The 10942-nt window shown below is 51.9% G+C and overlaps 1 protein-coding gene across 1 annotated transcript in view; it reads left to right on the top strand.

The window, feature by feature from the left end:
- The first annotated feature begins 3068 nt into the window (after nucleotides 1-3068).
- The window catches only part of PDE1B (phosphodiesterase 1B), a 107612-nt gene continuing 99738 nt past the window's right edge, over nucleotides 3069-10942 (top strand). The window contains exons 1-2 of the mRNA XM_081898132.1: nucleotides 3069-3252; nucleotides 3913-4027. Of these exons, the coding sequence (XP_081754258.1) occupies nucleotides 3120-3252; nucleotides 3913-4027 (248 nt within the window). The 5' untranslated portion in view covers nucleotides 3069-3119. The remainder of the gene's footprint in view (nucleotides 3253-3912; nucleotides 4028-10942) is intronic.

The raw sequence follows: 10942 nt of genomic DNA, 5'->3' as shown, positions 1-10942 counted from the left end.
AGGGGCAGATGGGGCTTGTCAACCTGGAAGGTGGCCCATCTAGGAGAAGGAAAACTCTGATCCTAAACCTCCACGGTGTTGCAGCTAAACTCATTGTGAGAAAGGCTTTGGCAGTAAACCCCAAGCAAAAATCCATGTCCACTGCCTTGCAGGACATCTTTTTCCTGCTTGGCAGGGGGTTGGACTCGATGGCCCTTGTGGTCTCTTCCAACTCTATGATTCTAAAATTCTATGATTCAGGAGAAGAAAAGGCTAAGGAGTAAATCACACACAAATCACGCTTACTCCTTGTATGCATAGGAGCCAACTCCTAGGGACCAAGGTCCCTTCCACCCTCAAAAATAAAATATTTAAGGGGGATAGTTCCCCCCCAAAAGTGGATGGACATTGTCATTCAAATGGTGTGTGCCATGTCTTCTGATTGATTATGCGGGGGGGGGGGGGCTGACCTCCTCCCCATGATTTGTTCAAGTTGGCAACCCTGGTTGTACACCTCCTTCCAGCAACACTTGCAGCCCTGCTGGAGCCAAACATCTTGCTCTGCTTTCCTTTGGACCACCTCAGCTTTGGCCGAGAGGGGATCGTGTCATCTGAACAGCCCAAGACCTCCATACACACTGCCCAGGTTTGTGCCCCGGGGAGGTCACTTCTGTGCTGCTAACACAGCAAAAACAATGTGGGAGGCAGCAGCTTTGAGTTACCAGTCTCTGCAGCAGATGCTGTGATGCTCCAGCAGTTTGACTTTACCTCTGGAGGCACACTCCATTGTCTCTTGAGACAGATGGGTGCCAACAACAACAGTTCTGGGTAAACAGGAATAAGATCTTGCTGGACGAGCACATTGAATTGTAGGCCATAGCTATTGTGAAGGTTTAGGTTATTTACAAGTGGGATCTGAAACAAAAGATTGCAGTGCAGAGTGCTCCCTATTAGGACTGCAACCCACCCCCTGCTTTCCTGTCCCCCACTACAACAGTGATCATTGAGCTCTTGGCATCTCTCTTAGCCCCACCCCTCCCAAAATGTTCTTATCTTTCTGCAGAAATTGAGCTTACCCAAGGCTGTGTGTGGGATGGTACTATTTTGGCTACACAAGTAACAGCACTCACAGCCTGAGCATCAGAAATAGAGGGAATTATGCACAGCCTTGAAGATGATGAGTGTCTGACAGCAACGTATCAATGAGGGCTCTCCAAACTCTCTTGAAGTCACAGCTATGGACCAGGGTCCTACTCTCAGATGTACAGGTGCAGGCTGTGTGACGACTCCCCACCCAGGAGGGCAATGGATACTTGAACGGGATATCCTGATGCAGCCATTGTTGATGCAGCTATTGTTCAACAATTGAGAGACAGAAATCCACGCCAATCTACTTCAGCTCATCTAGAGATCTACCAGCAGAGGTGTAGTGGTTCAGAATAGCAGGGAGCATAGATGCGGAGCTTTGAACCATGGAAAATATGTCTTCTCACCCTTTGTGCTGATTGGAGCCAACCAGAGGGAAAGAGGAGGCGAGAGAGCCACTGGCTCCCAGGGTCACCCTGGAAAAGAAAACTGAAGAGGAGTTGTTCCATTTGCTCCAAGGCTCAGCATTTAGGAACACTGGAAAGACAAGGTGCTTTGGTTTCAAGAAAAGGATGTGCAAGTTCTAAGAAAGACAGGGTTACTTAAAGGAAAATGCTGCTCTGAAAGCAGATATTGGAGCAAATCATTTGCCCAACCTTAAAAAGGTAAAGGGACCCCTGACCATTAGGTCCAGTCATGGCTGACTCTGGGGTTGCGGCGCTCATCTCGCTTTATTGGCCGAGGGAGCCGGTGTACAGCTTCCGGGTCATGTGGCCAGCATGACTAAGCCGCTTCTGGCAAACCAGAGCAGCACACGGAAACGCCGTTTACCTTCCCACCGGAGTGGTACCTATTTATCTACTTGCACTTTGATGTGCTTTCGAACTGCTAGGTTGGCAGGAGCAGGGACCGAGCAGTGGGAGCTCATCCCATTGCGGGGATTCGAACCGCCAACCTTCTGATCGGCAAGTCCTAGGCTCTGTGGTTTAACCCACAGCGCCACCCACGTCCCTCATTTAGTCCCTCATTGCCCAACCTTAGAAGGCTGTATAATCTTAAAAAGCAGTGTGGCTGTGAGTTGTGTGGCTGTGACCAGGACTGTGCAGGGCTTGTCTGTGGCCTGGGGTGAGAGTTCTGTTAAAATAAAGTTATAAACTCAAGCAAAAAAGTATCTGGTCCCTGGTGGGCCCCCTGGCAAGCTTTTGCCTCTGAGGCCTGGGGCCAGGGTCCCCGACGCTCCTCCCTGCGGCCCCTCTGCATGGGCTTGGCTATGACTATTATGAAGAGATCCTGCAGTTTGGAATTTCATAGAATCATAAAATTGTAAGACACAACTCAGTCAGGCCAATACACCCCAGGAGGACTTGAAGCCTGAGCAGGGGGAGAGTTCTGAGAGCTGGACAGAGAGGGGCACTTGGACCCTGGACCTGAGGTTCCCCATCATGGGCATAGCCAAAGAGGGGGAGCTGCCCCCCAATCAATCAAAAGCAGCACAAATCTGAGGTTTAGCGCCCCCCAACAAAAATCCTGGCTATGCCCATTATCCCCATCCCCGATGTTGAGAATATGGAGCGTGATGGACCAGTGGAACTGACTTAGTAAAAGGCTGTGCAGCAGCCAGACATTGATAGCACATCTCTTCCCAAGGAATCCTGGGAATTGCAGTTTGGCAGGTCTGTTAGGGGTAAACTACAGTTTCCAGGAGTCTTGGGGGCGTGGGGTGTATAGTGCGTGTCTTAGTGGCTACAAGTTTCTCTGTTCCTAAGCATACGTTGGCACAGGCCGAATGCTGCCTGGTGGCTTCTGCCCGTCCTCAGAGGTTCTCTCGTCAGAGCGGAGCGCTGGAGTAGGAAACAGGTGCGCGACTGGGTGCCCCAGGGCAATTGCTGGCTGCCTGCCTTGCGCCCTGCCGGCCCGCCTCCTTGGCCCAGCCTCTCCCCGCTGCCGCACTGCCCGCGCCGCCGCCGCCGCGCCAGCAACAGGGGCGAGCCGCGCTGCTGCTGGCCGCTTGCAGAAAGTTGCGCGCTGCCAGCGACGCTTCCACCGGAATCCGGATGCGCTCCGAGGAGGCAGCCGCCGCCGCCCCATTGTCGCCATCCTCAGCAGCTGCGCCCGGGCTGCTCCTCTCGGGGACGCCGCCGCCGCCGCCCAGGGGTCTCCCCGGGCAGAGAGGGCGACTGGAGCCGGGTAATGGTCGCGAGGGCGGCCTTCGCCGAGGCTGGAGGCTGCGGGGGTCGCGGGCTTTTGTGGCCCAGCGCGGGGGCCATTTTGGCTTCGCCTCGCCTCCCCTGCAGGCACCTGCCGGGGCGCGCGGGACTCGGCGGCCTTTCCCGCTTGCCTTCCCCGGAGAAGCGAGGGGAGGAGGCGCGCGCGGTTCATCTTCTCCGCTGTGGAGCCGCGCGTGGGAGCCGAGAGGGGATCGCGGGAGCCGAGGAGGAGGAGGAGGGATCGCACGGGAAGCCTCCCTCCCTCCCTCCCTCCCTCCCTCCCTCCCTCCCTCGGTTAAGGGAGGCCATTAAGACCGGCGCGGGGGGGGGGATTGGCTGCAGCTCCCCCAACAACGGATGATTCAGGCGGCTCGCTTCGCCCGAGCCCGCCCCCCGCCCCGCGCTCCCTGCGCACCAGCCCCGGCCGGCGAGTCCCCCAGGCAGCGCCGAGCGCCCAGCAAGCCACCCGGCTAGCGCGCAAAAGCAAAGGCTTGCTTGCTTGTGGGAGGAGAGCATTGCCTGCCCCCCCCCCCACGCGCGGGAGTGGGGCTAGAAGATCGGTGGGGAGGGGAATCGAGGCGCTTGCTCTCTCGGGGCTCACCGTTTCTTTTCTCTCTTTCTCCCCGTCTGGTGTCATAAGCAGCGGCGATGGAGGTCCCGCAGCTCGACCTGCTGGAATCCCCCGAGGGCTGCCCCTCTCCCCTGGAGCTCAAGTCCGCCCCCAGTAAGAAGATGTGGGTCAAGCTCCGGGCGCTGTGAGTAACCCCATGTACTTGCTTCCCCTCCCGCCCCCCTTGGGCCTTTCTGTCTGCCTGTGGCTCCGTCGCCAAACTCTTTCGGATCTTCCCCATCTGGCGTCCCTGGGCACCGCGGAGGCTTCTCCGATCTCCCGGACACCAATCGCTCGTTGCGCCCGGGCTGGGTGGGGGCGAGGACTATGCCAGGCTTGGAGGGCAGGCTTGCTGCTGCTGCGGTGCCCTGTCGGCGCAGGGGGGAGGACGCCTGGCCGGGCTTGTAGTAGCGCTGGTCCCGCTCGCCCCCCCCCGCCCCGTGTTTTCTAGACCCGGAACCGGGACGTGTGCATCCTCCTCAGCTCAGGGTTCGCTCAAGCTTTTGTCTGCCCCAACAAGTTTAGGCAGTTGAATTCTCGCTATGCTCCTGCCGCTGTCATGGGGGAACTGCCAGGCTTTACCGCTGGGGGGCTAATTTTTTTTGCCGCAGCAATTAATAGCATTTGACGAACTGTCTCCAGCTGCTTTGGTGTGGGGAAACCCATGTACCCCCCACAACCGCCAGCAGCGCTTGTTGATCTTTCCATATTGTGAGACGAAGTCATCTGCATGCAATGTGCAAGAGTCTTAGTGAGCTTGCGTTGCCTAGGTTGGGGGTTGTTGTTGTTTTAGCTGCATCCATGGGGACTAGAAACTTGCCATGCGTTGCAGACAGAACTTGTTTGCACCATTTTTTCTGTGACTTAGTGCTTGAATAATGCAAAAGTGGGTGATCTAGAGCAGGAAGTAGCACCGAAAAGACCAACAAGAAAACCAGTAGTGCATGGGATGGGGCAGAGGAAGCCACGCTGCAGCAAAACAGAGTATATATCCATTTTATCCAGTGTTGTCTACTAGTGACTGGCAGTGCTTATCTGGAAGAAGATCATTGCATTGCTTGCTTTCTGGTTCCTTGAGAAACAAACAAAACAACAACCTGGAGATGCCAGGGAACCTGTGACCTTCTACCCATGGGTGTAGCCAAGGGGTGGCAGGGGGGTGGCAGAAATCACCCCTAAATCCATCAAAATCAATATAACAAAAATCCTGGCTGCCCCCCTAACAAAAATCCTCGCTGTGCCCCTGCTTCCACCCTAGCAGCTGTTTGGATATTGCTCAACTCCCTGGAGGGTTCCTTGGACTATAGCCTACATCCATATCCTCTGGGGAAGGTCCTTAGCTCAGGGATAAGTGTACTTGCTTTGAATGTTGAAGGTCCTTGGTTCAATTTCCCATGTCCAGTTAGGGCTGCGAATATCTTCAGCTACTAGGCGTAGAGGTCTGAGCCAGAGAAGAAGAAGAAGAAGAAGAGTTTGGATTTGATATCCCGCCTTTCACTCCCTTTAAGGAGTCTCAAAGCGGCTAACATTCTCCTTTCCCTTCCTCCCCCACAACAAACACTCTGTGAGGTGAGTGGGGCTAAGAGACTTCATAGAAGTGTGACTGGCCCAAGGTCACCCAGCAGCTGCATGTGGAGGAGCGGAGACGCGAACCCGGTTCCCCAGATTACAAGACTACCGCTCTTAACCACTACACCACACTGGCTCCAATGGAGACCAATGGAGCAATGGCAGAGCCAGTACAAGGTGGCTTCCTATGTTCCTAGGCTGACCACGTTGGTGTGGCTTGGTAGTTATGAGACCGAGCGACAAATGGGGCAGCTCTGGGTTCAAAGCTTGCCCTTCTGGTGATCTTACCAGGGGGCCTTAGCAAAGCCCACATTTGCTGAGTCTCACCACCAGCAGCAACGTAGGGATGGTAGCGCTGACCTCCTTGCCTTGCAGAGTTTGTCATAAGAATTGCACTGTGACAATGGTGCATGTGAGGCTCTTCAAGCATTTTTATTGCTAACCATTTCCAGGGATCGGGGCAAGTCCTGCATGGCTTGTAGGTGGCAGGAATAAAATGCTGCATTCTAAGTGCAACTCGCCAGGGAGAAAACCCCGTTGAGGAGTTGTTAGAATTTCTATACTGCCCTTCCTCTGAGGAGCACAGAGCATTTTTACAATATAAAAACACAAAAAAATACACAGCTTGGTAACAAACAAAAACCATAACCCCTCACCCATTATTATTATTGTGGAATTTACTTCAGAGTAAACATGCTGAGGATTGCACTGCAAATTAGCTGCCTGCCACCAAAGAGACCTGTGGCCCCCAAAGCATCTTTTTATTGTTGCAAACCTGATGTCGAATTCATTGGGCCAAGTGCAGAGGTTTCTGTTGGTTGGAAGAGGCAGGCGGGGACCTGACGCTTCCGTAAATACAAAGTCCCAGTTTCTGGCTACAGAACCCCTTGCATCTTATTCCCCTGCTACCTGAAGGCACAGAGGTCTCCTTCTGAAGCTGCCCTTGCAGGCAGGCTCTGTTCCAAAAGAGTCCTTTCTTTCCTGAGGGAGTGAAGGAATAATCATGAAGTAACTTAAGATTGTGTTCTCTGTGCAATCTTGCCCCACATTAGATCTTTTTAAGTGCTGGCATTTGCTGAATTTTGCTGTTGTTGGAATTATGAAACTGGATGTGACCTGGTCACCTGAAGGAGATGTCGAGCGCAGTTCAGTGGCAGAACACTTGCTTTGCAAGCAGAAGGTCCCAGGTACTGTCCTGGCCATCTCCAGGCAGGGCTGGGAGAGGCTCTTGGGTGAAATCCTGTTGCCAGTCAGTCTAGACAGTACTGAGCTAGATGGACCCCATGGTCTGACTTGCGAATGGCAGCTTCCAACAAAGCCATCCTTCGCTTCATAGTGCTGCTCCACCCTCCCAAGCCAGCTTGTTGCATTGCAGGGGCTGGACTGGATGACCCTCAGAGTCCCTTCCAACTCTACAATCCTATGATTCAGTTTGGAGGCCAGGGTTCAAATCCCCATTCAGCCATGAAACTCACTGGGTGACCTTTGGTCACCTGTCATCTCTCAGGCTAGCCAACCTCACAGGGTTGTTGTGGCCCCTTATGAACCTTGGAAGAAGAGTAGGATGAAAACAGGAATGAAATAAGGTGCGCTGTGTGGCTGCTGCCCTGTGGCCAGATAGCTGGCTCACCCACATGCTTTAAGTTTTCTGGCTATCCTTTCCATTCAGGCTCTCTAGGAATCTGGCTTAAACTCCAGGGGACAATTTGTGAATCAGGCTCCAGGGATTATTCTGGGAGCCATCCCACGGCTGCAACATGTTATGTTTAAAGCTTGCTTTTAGCAGAGCAGAGTGCCAATTCACACCTCTCTGACACTTGCAAAGGGTAGAAAGGAGGTGAGCATGTTCACCTGTCAGCAGCTCAGCAAGGGTGCGTTTTAATTCATCCATAATGCTTCAAAGAAGGAGGGGAGGAAACCCGCTCTGCGGTGTGGTTAAACTGTGTCTAGCTTGAAGGTGCTGGAAATTGCAAATGTCCTTTTTCCTGCTTGGGCAGTTTTCTTATAATGAAACTGGATGGTGGTGCAATGTAGTAGAGAGATGCAAATGGCAAATGGGTGAGCGTGGGGACAGGGACCATAGCGCAGTGGTAGAAGACCTCCTCAGCAAGTAGAGCAGGGATTGTGGCCCCCCAGCTGCGGTTCAGCCCCAGGGATAGTGGAAGTTGGAGTCCAGCAACATCTGGGAAGGCATAGCTTCCCCAAAATTGATATAGAAAGACTCAGGATCAGTCTCTGGCATCTGCATCTAAATGGTCAGGTAGCAGTTAATGGGAGAGACCTTTTCCTGTGTGAGCTTGGAGAGCCACTGCCAGTCAGAGTAGACAGTACTAGATGGTCAAATAGGCTGGCCTGATGTAAGGCACCTTCCTCTGTGTACCTGTAGTGGTTGGTTCAGGTAGCAGGTTTTGGGGAGTACTTCTGCCTGAAACTGCCTGCTAGGCAGCATTGGTTGGGAAACTGACATTGCTGGACTCCAACTCCCATTAACTCCCAACTCCCATTAACACGCTCAGCGGTTAGGGATGATGGGAGCTGTGGTTCAATATCATTTGGAAGACGCCAGGGCTAGATGGACCAACTTGACTCAATTTAAGGTAGCTTCATATGTTAGCCTGACTCACCTTCAATCCGAGTTTCCTGTTAGCCTGACCCACCTTCCTTGCAGTGAAATCAGCTGAGGATACATTTATAGTCTACTCTTGGTCCCTCCCTTGAAACAGGACTGGGAAAAGCCTAATTGAAACATAGGGTCCCTGATCCACACAAAAAGTTGCACAGGTTGCTCTTGTCCCTACTTCATAGCAGCGGAAATGAAATTGGGGTTTAGAGATTTGGCTAAAGTCTGCCCAGTTCTTCTCTATGCACTGAGAACCTGAGGTGTGAAGGGGACACTTGTACAGGAGGCGGGATTTGCTGCCGATCCCTGAGCAGTGAACACTTGGTGGCAAACTCTGATTTCCTGCTGTGCAGTGTGTGAATGGGCTCCGTGTTTCATATGGCAGGCAGGGACCTTATTCCCACGGAGCTGGAAAATGTGTCTGGCCAGTACTGCTGCAGGTGGGAACTCACAGGATTGACTGCTTCCTTAGCCACAGAGGGGGAAAAAGATTCCTGCACATAGAAAATCAGCATGTCAGGGAGAAAGCCAGGCTGGACATGTTAGTTTTCTGTGTGCAAGGGGCTTTACTTGGCACACAGGTGTGCCCATCCGCCTGTGGTCTGGAAGCCAAATTAGACAGGATGCAGTAAACATGTGGAGTGATTGTCAGTGGTGTTTGTTTTTCTTTCACAGTGGGCTCTGAATTTTGACTGCCACATTGGTGCCCACAGGCCATTTAATTTCCCCCCTTTAGCATCCTCCTTACACCCATCAAGTTGCTTCCCCCCCTCATTCTACAAGCCATTCATTTCACTGAGCATTTGCGGGATCACATTGCATATGAAAGAGAGAAATTGTTTCTCTGCTTCCCTTGCACCAAGCCATGCACATGCAATTATAACCCTTTATCCTGTCTTCTAAACTAAACATCCTCATTTCTATTAGCCTTTTCTCACGAGGAAGCTTCTGCTGTCTGCTGATGCCCCTCCTGCCCCCTTTCCAGCCCTGCAATGTCCCATGGATAGACAAGCTTATCCGCAAAGTAAACATCCTTTGATTTTGCGGCCTGATTTCAGTTGTGACGCAAGGCATGGCAAAACACTGATCTGCGCACGTCTCCATCTGTGCATGCGTGCGTTCCCATACAGTGTGTGCTAGCTTGTACACATGAAGAATTCACCTGTGGCCTGCCTGAGTCACAGATTGCTGCTATGCTCAGCATGTCGCCTTGGGGGCCAATACCTGAATGCATGTCATTTAAGATAAGGCACTGGTTACGTGCAACACTTGCTGAGGTGAATGTTGCATTGGTGACCCGCGTTGCATTCATATTGGAGCTCAGTCTGTCCTAAGTTTTCTCCAAATTTCAGCTCCCTTAAGCCTGCATGTGCCTCTTGGCTGTTTCCTGTTGGATGAAAGGTGGGTGCCCACATTGCCAAGACTGTGGGAGGTGATGGGTGCCTGTGCCTCAACTCCCTTCCTGACTTTATGGCCTGCTGGCAACAGAAGTTGCCATTGATGCTACTTTTTTTGGTGCTTCTCCTTAAGCCAGGCATTGCTCAATGACCAGACATGTATTGGGGGCTTCTAGTTGGTGGTTTAAATGTCTTGCTTGCTAAGTACAGCTCTCAGAATAAGTTGGGGGTGGGGTGGGCTTCTGGTAAGTCAGGCTCTAAGATCCCTGGGTGATGAGAAGATGATTCAGGAGGATTTCTAACTTCCAACTGTTTCTAACAATGGTAACAACAAACGACTCCCTCTCCTCCCCCAATTTTACTGCTGAAATGAAAGGGTGGGGGAAGCAGGAATTGGTTTTTGTGTGAAAGGGCTATGAGCTCAGTTCACTTCTGTAACTGTGGACAAATTCTTGGGCTAAGTGTGTCTGTGGATAAGTTGCTTTTCATAATCAAGTGAACCGTGCTGGAATGCCAGCATCTCTCAGGCCATAAAACTCAATTATTTTTCATTAGGGTTGAACACCTTACTGTGGTTTGTGAGTGAGTAAAGAAGGGCTGGGGAACCTGTGGCCTTCCATATATTGTTGGACTCCAGCGCCCATCAGCCCCAGCCATCACAGCCAATGTTCAGGGACAATGGGAGCTGTAGTCCGACAACACCTGAAGTGGCACAGGTTCCCCATCCCGGGTCTAAAAGCACCATCCCTTTTTGGCATTTGCTATGAACACATTTGCATGCTTTTGATGCTCTACGTCATGGCATCACGCCCCACCTTTTCCCCCTTTGAATGTCCTCTGCTTCATTTCATTTTCCTACCATTTATTTCTGATGATAAAACCGTTGACTTCACATGATTCTGTTGATGATGTCACAAGGTGATGTCTGGCTGTGTTGTCATGGAGATATTTACTAATATCACTTGGAGTTTTTACACACACACACACAAACACACACACACAGATAATCTTTTGGGTTGTGTGAGATGTGCAACTTTCAAAAAGAATATTTAAACCAGATATTTAGTGCAGACCCTCTTCCCTTCCTTCCTTCCTTCCTTCCTTCCTTCCTTCCTTCCTTCCTTCCTTCCTTCCTTCCTTCCTTCCTTCCCCTCTTCCCCACTCATACCCTCTCACACAGTGACTTTTTCTTCTCTCATTCATTCAGTCTTTTTGAAAGGCCTCAGCTTGGGAACCTGTAGAATTGCTGATTTATTAATTTCAGTGTATAGCTCACCGTTCCTCCAAGGAGTTCAAGGTGGTGTGTACAGTTTCCCCCTTCCCCAGGGGTTAGGTAGACTGTGACTGGTTCAGAGTCACCCAGAGAGCTTCAAGGCTGAGTTGGGGTCTGATCCCTGGCTCTCCCAGATGTTAGTCAAGCACTGCACCACACTGACTCACCCTCTCTGAGCCTTCCCTGTTTGGCCTCCTTGCT

This window comes from Podarcis melisellensis (genome assembly GCF_964234715.1).
Source record: "Podarcis melisellensis genome assembly, chromosome: 2".
In the NCBI taxonomy this organism is placed as follows: domain Eukaryota; kingdom Metazoa; phylum Chordata; class Lepidosauria; order Squamata; family Lacertidae; genus Podarcis; species Podarcis melisellensis.
This window is presented reverse-complemented; position numbering and strand designations above follow the sequence as displayed.